This window comes from Corvus brachyrhynchos, unplaced genomic scaffold, assembly GCF_000691975.1.
Source record: "Corvus brachyrhynchos isolate BGI_N302 unplaced genomic scaffold, ASM69197v1 scaffold209, whole genome shotgun sequence".
NCBI classification, from domain to species: Eukaryota; Metazoa; Chordata; class Aves; order Passeriformes; family Corvidae; genus Corvus; species Corvus brachyrhynchos.
This window is the reverse complement of record NW_008246056.1, coordinates 2,871,963-2,888,017: the sequence shown is the minus strand read 5'-3', so window position 1 is coordinate 2,888,017 and position 16,055 is coordinate 2,871,963. Positions and strand designations below refer to the sequence as shown.

General features: G+C 40.6%; 2 protein-coding genes across 2 annotated transcripts in view; one reads left to right on the top strand and one right to left on the bottom strand.

Annotated features, from left to right (window-relative positions):
- The window catches only part of TTLL12 (tubulin tyrosine ligase like 12), a 25,844-nt gene extending 14,147 nt beyond the window's left edge, over window positions 1–11,697 (top strand). Inside the window, exons 6-14 of the mRNA XM_008642467.2 lie at window positions 1,102–1,178; window positions 5,597–5,713; window positions 5,840–6,034; window positions 7,594–7,705; window positions 8,496–8,647; window positions 8,722–8,803; window positions 9,232–9,300; window positions 10,821–10,959; window positions 11,182–11,697. Coding sequence (XP_008640689.1) covers window positions 1,102–1,178; window positions 5,597–5,713; window positions 5,840–6,034; window positions 7,594–7,705; window positions 8,496–8,647; window positions 8,722–8,803; window positions 9,232–9,300; window positions 10,821–10,959; window positions 11,182–11,333 — 1,095 coding nt within the window. The 3' untranslated portion in view covers window positions 11,334–11,697. The remainder of the gene's footprint in view (window positions 1–1,101; window positions 1,179–5,596; window positions 5,714–5,839; window positions 6,035–7,593; window positions 7,706–8,495; window positions 8,648–8,721; window positions 8,804–9,231; window positions 9,301–10,820; window positions 10,960–11,181) is intronic.
- A 1,063-nt stretch (window positions 11,698–12,760) lies between these two features.
- The window catches only part of TSPO (translocator protein), a 9,516-nt gene continuing 6,221 nt past the window's right edge, over window positions 12,761–16,055 (bottom strand). Inside the window, exons 3-4 of the mRNA XM_008642466.2 lie at window positions 14,374–14,512; window positions 12,761–13,513 (exon numbers count right to left, since the gene is read on the bottom strand). Of these exons, the coding sequence (XP_008640688.2) occupies window positions 13,337–13,513; window positions 14,374–14,512 (316 nt within the window). The 3' untranslated portion in view covers window positions 12,761–13,336. The remainder of the gene's footprint in view (window positions 13,514–14,373; window positions 14,513–16,055) is intronic.

Below are 16,055 nucleotides of genomic sequence, written 5' to 3'. Positions count from 1 at the left end.
GCTCCAGGATGGCCGTGGCCCGGCCCAGCCTGGCCCAAGCAGGGCCTGGCCGGGCCCACTGGGCCCTGCTCGGGCCCCGCAGCCACCTGTGCCAGCGCCGGAAACGAGAGAGAGCTTGGAGGGGGAGTTTGTCTATTCTTAAATGTGGATCACAGAGGTGATCACAACTTTAAGTGGCTTAGAGAATTGTCCATATTCAAACTGGCCAGCTGATAGGTTCTATCAGTTCCCAGAGGAAACTGTAAGCACCCCTTAGCAAGGACATCCCTTCCGGGACTGTGCTTGCTAACCTATGACAGAAGGTGATGTCTAAGATCTTCGATTACCATTGTGGTTTTGCTTCTCTTTCCACTTATGTAGGATTTTATTACCTCTACCAGCCTTAAAGAGGTGCCTCTGTGACTGGACAGACACTTCACCACTGCAACTTATGGCAGTCTGGAGCAGCTGGAATTCAAAGAGCTGTTGCACAGCAGCAGCTGCTTTTGTTTCTCAAGATGTACTTCTTCTATCCCAGAATATCTGTGAGCTGCTTCCTTCGGCAGGGCATCAGCAATGATCCAAAAGTGTATTTCCTTCTACCAGTCACAGGGGGGCTGTACAGGATGGAGAGAGACTTTGCAGTCATGGTTACTGCTGAAGACTGCAAAAAACATTTTGCCCGTTTTCACAGGAGCAGAATTGGCTTCCAACCTCCTATAATTTTTTTAGTCATCTGTAACAAAGCATCATAACTAAATGGTCGGTCTTCCATTTTGTTGGAAATACAGCAACTTTGTCTTCTATTGTATATGGCTGGCTGTGATTTGAGATTTTTTTTTAATGTTTAGGAGACAAGAATTTCTCAGGGTCTTTCAACAGTGTTGATGTGCCCCGGTCTTGAAGCCTTATTTCTCGTTCCTTTTTACTGATAGGATTTCCTTCAGCCTCTGCTCTTGTACTGATATTTTTTTTTCTGAACAGCATATCACACAACATAATAGAATTGTCAAAATGTCCTCACTGAAATTCACTTGTACCAAAGAGAACAGGCCAATAAGACATGCAATGGATTCTTTCATTCTGCCTAGAATTAACTTCTTGTGGTTTTCTGTTTTCCAGGCAATTTTAGCTGAAAACAAGGAAAAACTTCCTCTAGTCATAAATCCTCCAGTTTATGCCAAAGACAAAGTTTTCAAGTACGTATTGACAAACCAAATGTTTTCTTACCAGGATTATGTGCAGTATTGCAGTGTGGTCAGGCTGAACAGCCTTTTCCAGCTTTGAACAACAGAGGGAAGGTGAAGGTGTGGTTATATGAAGCCACTTGCCTAAGATTCTGACTTACTAGTTGCTCCTGTTGGATTTATTCTTCAGAGTGAATGAATTGTCACTTACAGAATTTCTAAAGAATAAATTTAGTTTGGTTTATTGGGTTTTTTTTTAAATAAGTGGCACCTTCTGGGTGAAAGAAAAGTTGCGTAATATTTTAACGCTAAGTTACACAGTGTTGTTTTCACTAAGTATTGCTAAGGTTTATAAGATAGACTAAAGACTTGTCTTTTGCATTATAGCATGTATGTCCACAGGGGTACCTGTGCTGCTCAGTGCTGTGTGAATATAACAGACTATTCCCCTTCTTCAGATGGCATTACCAAACAGGAATCTTATAAAAACCTGGGATGTTTTAAATTGGATATGTGTTTGCTACAAAAGCGGACCGTATGCTGTGAAACCATTTCAGAAGAAAGCTGGAAGAACATTGCAAAGATAAGGGATTTTTGTGAGCAAAAGCAGTAGTGCTGCATGGCCAGGCTGCCTTGTTACTGGTTTTATTCCAGAAAAACAAACCATCGCTTAGCATGTGCTGTGAGTTGCACTCCGGGGTGTTTGACACTGGGATCACAGTTCTTGCCTGAAACATTTTGCTTAAGGGGTAAAGTTGCACTAAAACATATTTGGTAGATGTACTCACACACCAGCTTCTTGTGTTGATTTGTTATTCCCTAGATCAACTTTACGTGAGAAGGACTACTGGAAATCAAAGTCATTTTTGTGTAGAGGCGTTTGTTAACTTGCCCAGTGATAGTCAAGATTCCTTTTGTAGCTGAAATCTCTGGTTACATGACTGTGAGGAAAAGCAAAAACTGCTTTTTTTCATCTGGTGTACTCAGATACAGGAGTCAAAGGCAGATGCATTCTGAGAGAGGCAGAAAGAAATATTGAGGATGTTGGGAAATGTTGATACATTTTTCACTGCTTACCTCTTTATTTTGTATCTTGTATTTCAAGTGAATGGCATTCACATTAGGCAAGGAAGGAGGGAGGGGGAAACACATCAAATTCTTCCTGCTCTTCTTCTAAGGAATTTAATCCATGCCCAATCGATGTACTCCTAAGGGTTTTCCTCTCTTTTCCGTTATCCTTTTCATATCTGGGCAGAAGGCTGTAGGATCCTTCTCATGCTCTGAGTTTTGTCTACTAAAGTTCCTCCATGAGTAGAGCAGCATCTCAGAGTCCAGATGACTGACTGGGAGCTGCAGCCTTCCAGTGCTCTTGGCCTCTTTTAAAGCTTTGAAGGTTTCAGGGCTGTCACCATGGGCAGACAGATGGGAACATATGGAGCTGAGTAGATGTGTGAAGCCTGTTAATAATGTGTGTGCTCTGCTTTGTGAATTGCTGCTGTTTTAGGGGATTCAGAAGAAATTCAAGGCATGAGGTTGCAAAGTTTAGAACCTGGAACAAATTCTTAGTCAGCTTGTATCAAAGCAGAGCTAAGACTGAGAATGGAAGATGAAATAAATGTTTAACCTGAATTCTGAAAAGCAGGGGACTGAGTACAAGTAGTTTGATACTGCAAAATTATAGGTTCAATTAGGTCTTGTAGCATAGTAACTGCTGCCCCAGGGAGATTGTTCTATCCAGCTGTGCTGATTGCTGAATGGAAAAAAAGGTGAATCAAAGAACTAAATGCTTCAAAGACAGATTTATTAGGCAAAGTCTTTCCAGTTTGTGTTGGGCTTGATCATCTCTGTTTCTTTTGATCTTCTCTTTCATGTTTCTCTTCAGCTACATCAGTTATTTTTTTTAAATGTCCAAAGAGCTGTTGTTAGGAGACAACTCTTTGTTTTGGTTGGTCTTGTCAGCTCTGTGCTGTGGGAGTTGATTCTCATAACGGCTTCTTAGCTTTAAATACTTTGAGCAAATGAAGTAACATCTAAACATATTTACCTTACTTGCATAATTTTACCAAATATCATCTTTAATCCCAGACTTTATAGCATCCCTACCAGGACTTCTGTGAGACAAGGGGAAAAACCCCATCATTTGGGAAGTATGGTTAGCTGGCTTCATTAGTTCAGTGTGTCCCTGATACTGAATGAAAGGTCCAAAATGGCTTGGCTGGTACTACAGGATTGCAGTGTAGGTGCTCTGCCATCTGCCAAAGCCAGAATGGGACTTGGTGCATTTCTTACCTGTCTGTATCTTTTTGTGTGTGTTACCAGAGTAGACACAGAAATGTGTACCAACATATTTAACTAAACCCAAGGAAAATGCCATAGAAGATCCTATGTGCTCCTTAGATAGCAGCAAAGGAATTCCTCAGTGGCTGTCAGGTGCCTGCCCTTTTAGTCTGTGTTCTTCAGTGCAGAGACCTGATTGTTTCAAATGTGTGCCTTAATTCTGGATAGGCTGAAGAACCTGAGGGACTCTGACCACTAAACTCAGTGATAGATGTTGGCAGTGAAATACATTAATTTTGCATAGTGTTTCTAGGAGATTTGCATTCTCAAACTGAAATAATCTGCTTTCCAGCGCTTTTGACTGTCCCAAGACTTTATGGTAAGAGAATAGTGTACAGAATGGGTGGAGAAACTTAAAACTTTAGAACAAATGAAATGGACTTATTTTCCTTCTAATCTTAACCTCCCTCATCTTATTACAGTGATGTTCCTGCACTTAACAAAGATAGATTGAGCTCCCCTATTTCTTTTGTGCTGCACTTTGAACAAGTCTTCAAATACATAATCCTGAGTGCTCTGGCACTGGGTCTTTGTGGAATGGTGACTTGTAGGGTGTTTTTGTAAGGAACCAGTTAGAGGTTTTCTGAGCATCTTAAATTTTAGTAGTTCTTGTGCTGCATGTGTTCTTCCGTGCATATTTGTGTGGAGATTTTGGATGCTTCAGGACTTCATTACAGCATTATATAATTGGCCTTTTATCTTCAGGTCACCCCTTTGATTTCCTTTTGCTTCAGCAAGGACAGACAGTTGCTCCAAACTAGTGTATATTAGGGGAGCTTGTGGGTTTGGCAGAACCTGCAACAGATCCAGTACATCAGATTTGGTATTACACTTTCTCCTAGTGTGCAGACTTACAAGGACAAGTCAAGAAGCCACAAATTGCAGGAAGAAATGCTAGTGGGACTCTGTGGAAATACTAACTTTGTTCTGTTGCAACAATGAGGAAGGATTGGTGGCTTCTTTCAGCAGGCTAATTCCCTTCATCCACAGTGAAGTCCTCTCTCTCAGTTACAGGCTTCAGCATAAATAGTATAACTATTGTAATATCTCACACATGGAGCTATGCAAAGCACCTTACATACTTTGCTTTTTAAAGAATTTATTTCCCCCTGTGACTGGGCTATTTCTGCAGCTCATCTTTTTAGATAAGTGTCTCTCAGGGGAGTATATATCTTCCAGTTGGTTAATAGTGGGGGAGGAGAGGAAAGTTCCACACCTGATAAGAATAGATCTGGAGAGGAGGAAGAATACAGTAGTTTCTCATGGAAAAAATTAGTGGTTGCTTATTCTGTTTAAATGTTCCCTTACCATGAGACTGATATAAAAAACAGTCTCACTTTTTGAATCAACATGCTGAATTCTGAATTAAGTGGCCTCCCTTTAAGCTGTAAAGTCATCAAAATAACCATTATTTATATCTGCTTATTTTAGCATCCAAGTTACTGGTTTTATTTGAGAGGGAAATTTCTTAAGATATGCAACAACTTGCTTTATTCTTGGTTACATTCTGAAATGTCTGTCAGGTTTGGGTTGGGGTTTTGTGTGATTTTAAATGGGAGTGAGAGGGAATTTGTATCAAACATCAAAGCCATGTGTATTTCCAGCATATACGTAATATAGCTACTTTATATGTTTGGGTTGTTTGACGTTCTGAACAAACAAAAATAATCTTCTGAAGCTAGTGAATGAAACTGACAGGATTTCCTATGACTTTCTTTCACGTGGGTGACAGCAGGTTGATTTTTAGAGCTCTTTCAGGAGTGAAGGTATTCACAAGTTCGCTCTCATTTCTGGACTATTCAGTGGATTCATGTTAGTGCTTCTGTGTCAGGGATTTAGTCATCATGAACTGTTATATTTGTGAAGCTAAACTACCTGTAAGATTTCTGTCTCAAAATACAATTTTTTAATCTATCCCTCTTCAATTGAAGTTGTTTCTGTGTATCAAGAAGAGATTGTCACAAAGTGTGTATATAGGAAAAGCATAATTCTTGTAGAAAGTCAAACTTAAAACTTTTTTTTCTATTCAAGCATGAGTTGATCAGTTTCAGAAACTAAATTGACAGTTCTCTTAATGTGCTTCTTTCTTCTAGGGTTTTCACAGACATTCAGCAAGTCCTCAACAACCTGACACATCCCCGTTTTGTATTCACAGACAACGAGGGAGAAGCAGACATCCTCTACAACTTCTCACACTTCAAAGATTATAGGTTAATTAATTATAGGATTCATTGTTCCCCTAATAATACTTTTTTAACATTTTTTTGCTATAAAAACTGTGTTCCCAAAGGTCTCCACAACCTTCCCCCTTCACCAAGCACTTGTTTGCTTTGTAGGAAGCTGAGTGAGGAGAGGCCTGAGGTAATGGTGAATCAGTTCCCATGTGAGAACCTCCTGACTGTCAAAGACTGCCTGGCATCCATTGCTAGACGAGCTGGAGGACCAGATGGGCCCAGATGGTTGCCTCGGACTTTTAACCTCCAGACAGAATTGCCTCAGTTCATCAGCTACTTCCAGCAACGTGACAGAAGGTGACTTGTGTTTCCTCTTCCTTAGGTGTTGTCCTGTCTTGATCCCACTTTCCGCCAAGACCAGGAGCCCACATTTTGGTCTTGGCAGCTGTTGTACCACCATGAGTTAGCTCTTGCTGCATTTATATTCAAGTGAATTTTACCTGAAAAGTGGGAGCTTTTTAGGTATTTTTTTTAGGTAAGACTATTTAAGCAATGCAGTTTGAAACCCAGAAACTTTGCTGTGATTTGAATACAGAGTTGAAGTCCTTTGCTCGTTGCCTAGTCAGGATCTTTCCTCTTGTGTTTAATGAATATACAAAGCCTCAAAATGTGTTTGCAACAAGTGTGGGATTTTTTTTTTCCAGGGCACAGTAGCTGTTGTTCTTGCACTTAAGCCAGAGTGGAAAATGTTTAAAGTACTTGGGTTCTGTAAGGTTACAAAAGTAAGATTTAGTTTTAGTGTTAGACTGAAGCAGTCAAGGAGCTTTAGGGTTTTAAATCCACACTTTCTGCTGCTGCAGCTCCCTTGAAGTGGATGGAAAGTATGATTTTTGTTTTTGTAAGGGAGAAAGAGAGCATTAGCTACTGCTGAATAACCTCTTCTGTCTGGCATGGAGTATTCTGGTTGAAAGGTTGCTGCTTTGGTGACACTTGCTTATTATGGTGATACCTGCCCAGGGTTTCATTGGTCATTATTTGCTGTACATAATCTGTTACGGACTGGCATTGACCAGGAGAGAGCACACCTGCCGTGTATCCCTAGTGTGGGGTGGCTTAATTCCTTTTGAATATCTAGGTTTGACAGTGAATGCAGTGTCTGTGTAGGGAATGGGGGAAGGAGGAGATAGGAATTTTCAAACTAACTAAACAGACGTTAACTGCTATCTTCAGCTCACTTTATGATGCTTTAATAGGTTGAGGAAAGGACATCAAACATCAAGCATTATCCTGTCCTGACTTGGAAAGACAGATGGAAAGACCGGCATATTGCTGGTTTTTCTCAAGGATATCTCAAAGAATTTTGCCCCTGGAGGTGTCTGAGTGCTAGAAAGCAAGACAATGGTGGTGTGCTTTCATTTTCCTGTAATGTGAGCTGTTGAGACACTGTGTGGTTTCTTCCCAAAGAGATGAGTTATGGTGTCATTTAATGTGAATGATTTGGAGGTGTCAGTAGGGAACCGACTTGAAAAGTTGCACAATGCCCTGCCGGAATGTTCTCAGGCTCCTGGCAGAAGGATTCCACACCGTGACCTGTGCATGTTCGTGGTGATGCTGTCCTGTTGATGGGTTGTTTTCCCCTTTTGGTGGTGTGAGATGCAGAAGGAGATAAACAGTGAGATCATGCTAGGCCCTAAAAAAAAAAAAAATCTGTGAAAGGTATCATTGCCTTTTCTCTGCCTTATGCCTAAGACTTATGCTCCCAGGTGTCAGCAAAAGTCTTAATTCTTGCAGTGTAGCCCACAGCTTTATAAAGTATTTTTTCAGGAGAAGACATGAATCCAGTCAAGTGGATCTTCAGCCAGATGAACGAGGTGGATACTTATAGGTGTTGCTCTCTCTCTCTCTCTCTCTCCCAGAGGAGAAGACAATCACTGGATCTGCAAACCATGGAACCTGGCCAGAAGCCTGGATACCCACATCACCAACAACCTGAACAGTATCATCAGGCACAGGGAAAGCAGCCCAAAGGTGAGAGAGGATGGCTTTGAACAGGATTTAAAGGGCAGAGCTGAAAAAACTGCTTCATGGAAGGAGGTCTGAAAATACAAAGGAAATTCATTTTCTTCAAAATTCACACATTGTCCATAAGCATACAGTTCAGAATAGATTCAGTTTCAAATTGGTCAACTCCAGTTGTTGCAGTGAAGTCAGCGTGATGTTGTCTTATTTAAAAAATAAAACTTGCTCTGACAATAAGGGATACTCCAGCTTGGTGCTGCTGTAAAGCCAATCCCCAGGCTGGCAGACAAACACATTGGCTATAGTTAGCATTGGTCATCAATTTGGGAACATTACTGCTTTTGTGTCCTGATTGATTGTTTTTGCTCTGCTCAGTAGCACAAAGTACCACCTTTGCCAAGAAGAGATGAATCAGGAGCTTTTTACAGAGAGCCTGCAACATCTACCTGCACCTCACAGTGTGTGAGCACTGGAGCTCGCTTCAGCACCATTTGTGGGTGGTGTGTGGACTGCAGGTGTTTTCTGGGGTGCAGAAATGCACAGAGAATTGCTTCACAATTGTTGCAAAACAACAAGGTCACCAGAGTTAGAAATCTGTGATTTTTGCAAATGAGAACATGCTGACCTCCTTGATTCCACACCCTGTTGTGAGAGTGCGACAGGAAGTCACATGGTGTATTTGTGCACGTTTGTGAGGAAAAGCTGAAGTGCAGGCAGGGGTCCCCGAAGTCCTCGAGGTGCAGTGACACTTGCATTTCACATGGGCTGTGTTTCCTGTGTTTCCTGTGCTCTGCTGCAGGTGGTGTGCAAATACATCGAGGAGCCGGTGCTGTTTGAGCGCGAGGACGTGGGGCTGGTGAAGTTCGACGTGCGCTACGTGGTGCTGCTGCGCCGCGCCAGGCCCCTGCAGCTCTACAGCTACGACGTCTTCTGGCTGCGCTTCTCCAACAGGTGCTCCCCTCCCCTCCGCGGGCACGGGGTACAGTGGGATACCTTGGAAACTGAGGAGCTGCTCTGTTCCTTAGGGCGTTTTCACTCGATGACTTGGATGACTACGAGAAGCATTTCACTGTCATGAATTATGCTCCTGGTGTGACACTAAAACAGGTAGGCAAACAGCCCAAAACATTCCCTCGCCTTTGTGTTGGTAGAAAATCTTCTGGTAGCTATTAGCAAATAACCTATTTCACATCCACTTAAACAGGGTGTTCAAAGTACCTGAAGTCCTAAGCAAATATTTTTCTAGACTCCTTCCCCCAGTCATCTGTGATTATCTAAGGTAATACAAACCTACATTCTGAATAGGACCCACATTGATAGAGACAATAAAAGAATTACAAACAACGACAGCTTGTCATTGTCAAAGCCTTAGGGTGATCCTTTATAACAAGAAATCCTGGAACAAGGAAGGTATTCAGGAGCTCTTAATTCCCTCGTTCTTTACTTGTATTTGTATGAATGGCAAATACATTTGATGTCCCATTCTCTTGTCATTCCCAACCAAGACAGCCTTTGATGTTACTAAACTGTTTTAGGTGCACTGTGAAGACTTTATTCCTCTGTTTGAAAAACAATATCCTGAATATCCTTGGACAACGGTACAAGTAAGTCAGCAATTTATCTTTGTCATGTAAATGTTCCTGATCTGTTTGGGTTTTTTTTACCCAGCTTTTCCAAAAGTGTTGTGTTGTTAGGATTTTTTTTCTCAGAAGACTTATTTCATGTGTATCAGTTTCACAAAGGAGATCATATGTTAACCTTTACTTCAGAACTTTGTGTAATTTGCCCTCAAATACTTGGTTGTGAGAGAACTGTATTTTATAATTTGAGAATTTTATTTCATGATTACTCTATGATAATTCTCTATGTTGGACTTAGCAATACAGCTGGTCCTGACCACTCTCAAGTGCAGAGTTTCCTGTTGCTGCCCCAGCTTCTCTGTGTTAGCAGCCTTGCCAGAGGCCTGTCCCTGCGCCTTGCACAGGGACTTTTCACAAGCACACAGATAATTTTCTGATACCAGGGCATCTTTTGTCTGTAAAAAGGAAGCTACAAATACTACAGCTTCATAAAACATGCAGGAAGGCAGATGAGAGCCTTCTCATTGATGTTAATTTTTCCCCTGTGATTCGTGCTTGAAAGAAAAAGCTGAATGTGAAGAGCTGGTTCAGAAACATGCACAAAACTGAATTCTTTCATTCTTTCATATTAATTAGGAGCTGGAAGAAACAGAGTGAATGATAGTTGAGCCTTTATATGTGCATATTTATTCAAAAGTGCATAATTATCCAACTATGACTTGATTTCCTTGAATTAATTCACATTGGTTTTAACTAGAGCCTTGTATCCAATTAATGATACTCAGAATATGACAGGGTTTAAAATAGTCTGGAAGAGACTACAAGGGCTGAAAAGAGAGATGTCAAAATACATCCTGAAGGTTACCCAAAGTAGTACTTTGTGTGTTCAGAAAATAGAAAGTTTTACACCATCTTTTCATTTGCAGAGGAAATGGTTCACTGCAGTATAAACTCCTTGCTAAAATTTACACCTGTGTGTTCTTCCTGGTTTATTTCACTTTCAGGTTGGATATCTGTCTGTTTTTCAAAATACCTATATAGTACATTCTTAAAATCTCCATGTCTCCCCCACCTTTCTTAGGGCTATAAATGGGTAGAAGATTTTTCATTACAGAACTAAACAAAGCTAAAATACAACTGAATAGGCAGGAAAAAAGCGCCAGAACTTCACAGTTGTACTGCTCGTCTTCACAGAACTCTCCTGGGTTTTCTTTTTCCCCTCCTCTACACGAGTGGAGTATTTTGCATAATGCCTGAGAAGGGGGTTAATTCAAATGTTAAATGCACTATTTTCAGGATTTCCATAATATTGATTGGCTCCCCAGGAAAGCCCATGGATATTGCCAGGTGCTGAGTCCTTTCTCTGTGTTGGCATTAGGTTTAAATGCACATTTGGAAGCCAATACTGTGCAGATTTTCATCTGTTGTGTAGTGCAATTGATACAAACCCCTTTAAAACACTGTATGATTGAAGTGATTAGAAATGTGTTTGTTGCTTTAATGGAACCTCACTTCTCATTCAGAGAGCTTTTTCCTGTTATTAGGCAAGTATTTTTAAGGCATTTGCTGAATTGTTCCAAGTTGCTTCGTCTAAACCTGCCCCTCTCGGCATCTGCGATTATCCATCATCAAGAGCAATATATGCCATTGACTTGATGCTTAAGTGGGACACCAGCGGAGATGGTGAGAAGCTCCTTTATTTGAATGTTGAATTGTTTATGTTTGTGGACCTTTTCAGAAATTTATTCTTTCTCTTTTAATTCCTATTGTTTTTCAAGCATTGTGAGCTGTGTGCTCTGTGCTTTTCCCAATCATTTTCTATAAATTCTGGATTAAAGACAAGTAGTGATTTGGGGTCTCTGTAGAGCTTGTATTAAGCAGCAATGTTTGTGTTTGCCTTGACAGGAAGAAGAATTATGCAGCCTCAGATCTTGGAGGTGAACTTTAATCCTGACTGCGACAGAGCCTGCCAATACCACCCCACCTTTTTCAATGACGTCTTCAGCACCCTATTTCTGGATGAAACAGACAACTGCCATGTGACACGCATTGTCTAACCACTGGAGACATGACTCTATCAATTTCCTTCTCAGATATGCTTAACAGCAGGATTTAAATTTCAGTTCTATGAGCTGCTGATGCAACTGTTTTCCTATACTGATCACCAGGGGGAAAAAATTGTATCAGAAGAATATGCATATACCATATACTGTATTGATAATCCCTTTGTCTGCATTGTCCTTGTCTTGCTTTGTTCTTTCTGTAAATCATGGTGTGTGTTGACAAAGTATCTTGTTTATTGAATATTGGAGACCTCCAAGTAGGACTTGTTTTTCAGGTAGCCTGATTGATTGATTGCTTGCTTGCTGGGAAACATTGTACAAGTTCCTTGTGTCAACATTAAAACTATAATTTACCAAATTGTGTTGGGGGTTTGTATGTCCCTTTCTTACCTACCTCTCCTATACAAAGATCTAAAAAGTTCTGGTGGGTGGGAAATAATATTATAATAGTAATAGGGTATTTCAGTGCAATGAACTATGGGGTTAATGAGACTAAATATTTTATGGATTGTCCTATTTTTCTTATTTAAAAAGAGAGAAACAAACCCCACAGTATTTAGGAACCTTGTACTGCTGGCTGTCATCCTTAGCCTGCCCCTTAAAGAAACCAGATTTTTGAGGAAGTGAGCAGGAGGCAATGTTTAGAGCAGCACAGGAATGCAGAAGCCTGAAGGAATGAAAGGGATTTTGAAAACTCTTCTAGAAGCCCAAACAGCCTTTGGACTTCAAAGTTTATGGCCTAAGAGAGAGGTATTTGGCAGTGGGGTGTCCATTTGAAACAAATCGTGCCTAATCTTTCGTCAAATCAGGGTCACTTGGCTGAAATTTAACAATTTTCTGTGCAAGTTGCAAAAAATTCTGCTGTCATATATTCTATGGGTAGTAATTATTTAAGCTAGTTTGCAGAAATTAGGATATGCTTGAGAGGAAAGTACAGTTTAAAAATTGTGTAAGTGTTCTAAACCTTGCGTCAAACTTCGCAAACGTGCAGCGCGTTATCTCTCATTATCAGGAATATAGAGGAATATTTGAGGCTGTATCAGGCTGGTCTGCAGAAACCTGCTTTGATCCACTGACTGGAGCATAGGCTGGAGAAATAATCTAAGGAAAATCCAGTCTGTGCAGGTGGGGCAGAAGGGAGAGCAGGATTGCACAGCCAGAAGTGATGCTCGCACTGTGCTGGCCTCCTGCTCAGGGGAACCCAAACAGCTTTGGACTGTTTATGTAAATTCGATTAAAGAGATGTTGTGACTGGGTTCTCACAGTTTCTTTACAGGTGCTCTGAATTTCCTGGTTTGTCTTGGCCATTGCAAAGGTGAGGAGAAGAGATGAAGGGGCTGTCCTTGAGGCTGTAGCATCCTGCTGCCTTCAGTGTTTTTCTGCTCAAAACAAATTAATAATGATACCAGCAAGGAACAAGGTTAGAAAGTTTACATGTAGTTTAATGCATTTAGCTGAATGTGTGTACAGCCCTTCAAAGTGGGAAGGCACAAACTGTTAAAAAGAGCTTGTCTTAAAACGTTTCCAGAGTACAATGACCAGAAGACAAATATCTGGTGGATGTAGTGGGACATATCATAGCACAAAAGCACTGTGCCTAGTGGTAAACATCAAAGATTCAGGCTACAATCACACCTGTCACTGTCAGGAACACCTTTCTGGAAACTCTGTTAGTGTGTGGCTGGATTTCTTCCTCTGAACATAAGGAAGTTTGAGTTCCTGCTTTCTTCTGGTAACAGTTAAAATGCTGCTGTTGTGTAACATACAATGCTGTAATATGGCACTTAATCACTTTGCAATTGAGGCTTTCTTTTAGTTTACTATAAAACCCAGTTAGGCATACACCCCTTTGTGGCTTGCCTAATAAAGGTCTATTTGTTTTGTCACCTTGTAATTAGAAAATTAACGGTAGAAGTAGTTCAGCTAAAAATAAAATAAGGCCATAACTTTATATAAAAAATTATTGTGGGAAAAAAGTGGTTTTGGCTGAAAACTGCTTATTCAGGTTTTTTCTTGTTGCGATTGTCCTTCCAGATCCGATAATTGAGTGCAGAAGCCAAGCTTAGCCAAGCTAAATAAGGAACCATCAAATACGCTGCTGTTTTGTTGATGTTATACCAGGAAGCAGCCGTAGCTGTTGCTGTACCAGTTGTAAGCAGGAGAGTCACCAACCCCTGAAACACAGAAGGTGGTTAGTGTTGTTTTTACTTGTTGCATTTCCTTGACTCCACAGTCTGCGTGTCACTTTCCACCTAGCTCTGGCACCTGTTCTATCCATCTAGGAGTTAAATCCTTCTCAGAAAACCAGCCAGCAGAAAAAGATGATAGACTTCAGCTGAGTTACAAACCACTTCAAGTCATAAAACAATGCAAGTACAAGAAAGGGCATTACAGCTGGGAGCAGAGAGGGAGAATGAAGTCTCTCTCACCCCTACCCTCTTTAGTGGGCAGTGAGACACTTCCCAGTGTGACTTGGAGCAAGCAGATTTGTCCAGTTTGTTCATGTTGCCTGAAGAGATCAGGTGTGAATGAATCTGTGATGGACTGCAGTCTTTCTTACAGCATTGCATGTGCAGCTAGAGAACCAGGCAAATATTTTAATTTTTTTATTACCAATTCTTCATTTTGAGACAAGCAGTTTCTCTTCAGAGAACTGCAGAAAATTAGTCTTTTCTAATCAGGGTGTTGATCACCTGAATAATGTTACAATAAGCTGCTTATCACTGCTGTTTGCCAGAGAGATCTAGGAATTGCAGTAAGGCATACATCTTTACGTTTTCTGGTCACACAAAGCTCTTACCAAAAGCTGGCAGAAAAGAGCTGTTTGAAATCTATCCATTTAAGGATGGTCTAGATCTGTAAGTTCTCTCAGGTGGCTGCTGGCATGCATTAAAGAGAATTCTAGAAAATTTCTGCAAGCCATATTCTGTATTCAGACCCATTTTCAGGGAGAAAAGATTATGACACAAACCTTTCACGCTAATAACTTGTTAATGTAGCAGCCTTTGGTTCAGAAACTTAGTTTTCCACTTACCCATCCCATTTTGTGAGCTCCAAAAAATATTGGGGTCCATGCCCAGTTTAATGCCAGGTTTCCTGCATACAGACCCAGAGGAACCACTGACTTTTCGTTGAAGCCCCCCAGTTCCTCCCACACCAGGTAGGAGCCATATCTGCAGAAAGCAAAGGTGAAGTGTCATTCACTACACTGCTTAAAGCTACCACACATTCTTGATCAAATGAAATAACTTCAGTGCTAGGGTCTAGATTAATTTGGAAAATCTAGATATCCAGGCACAACTTGGCAGAGTAACTGACAGTGCAGGCTTGATCAGCTGCTCTGGATAACAACATGGAGAGAGAAAAATTCCCAGTCATGCCAGAGTTCTCACTTCTAAGTGCATAGAAGCAGATAACCTACAGCATTTCAGTCTTAAAAGAGAATGCCATGTTGAAATGGAAACAAGTCTAAGAGATACAAATAGTGAAGAAACTTTGTTTTGGTACTGGGACATGGTGCTTTAAAGATTTAAAAAAAAAAATAAATCAAACCCCAGTTTTTAAGTGGATGAAATGAATGGCATTGAGTGGGATCCCAAAGCACAGTTGAGTATGGGGAGCAGGAAGAACCCTTTAGTCACTTTCATTACTTTCACAGGGACTGAACAATGCAGCTTTGCTATTTTGGCAGTTTAATTGCAGAGAATAATGAAAACAAAAGAAAGTTGGGGCAGGGTAAGCATTAGAAACTTCAGTTTCCTAAGTGATTTCTAAAGCACAGTGTGGACTTGCACTTGTTCATACATCTCACTTCAACTTCAGACCAAGACCATGATGTACAAGTCTAGGAAGCTAAGTGTCAAGAAAGGAAGGTAAGCTTATTAAATCTTGCTTTGATTTATTTGTTGCTTTCCATATATTCAAGAGATTCTGGAGGAATGAAATGTCTTGGTCATTCAAGGAATGTGTGCATGACGGATTAGAGAAGAAAAGGCTGGTACTAAGTATGATCTTTTCACTGGGCTGGATGTATAATACACAACCAAGACCATCCAGGTTCAGATAAACTGATTCTGCTGTTACCAAAATAACTGATAAGCTGTCACAATTTGGACTTTTTAAAGGTATTTAACCTGTTACCCAAATTTGTGATGAGGAATCCAGACACAGGGTTACAGATTGTGCAATCAACTTGAAGGAAGCTGGAAAAGCCACCCAGCTCTTTTCTCCTTGATAAAAGGCATGTTTGTATTCACAAGCCAGTAATGATCTCATTCAAATGCTAACTCTTGAAATACACAAGTATTCCACTTAAATAAGTTAAAAAGTGCAGTCTGTATGAGGAGAAAGGAAAGAGAATACTGGTGGAGAGGGACAGGACATGAGGCTATAAAAATTACAAAGCTTTTCTGGAAAGAAAATGAAACCAAAATGAGAGAATGTGGGCGTGCCAATCTAGCATTCAGTTTCATCCACTGCATTATTGAGCTCTGTTACAACAAGTATTCCACTTAAATAAGTTAAAAAGTGCAGTCTGTATGAGGAGAAAGGAAAGAGAATACTGGTGGAGAGGGACAGGACATGAGGCTATAAAAATTACAAAGCTTTTCTGGAAAGAAAATGAAACCAAAATGAGAGAATGTGGGCGTGCCAATCTAGCATTCAGTTTCATCCACTGCATTATTGAGCTCTGTTACAACAGTTCTTTCCTAATTT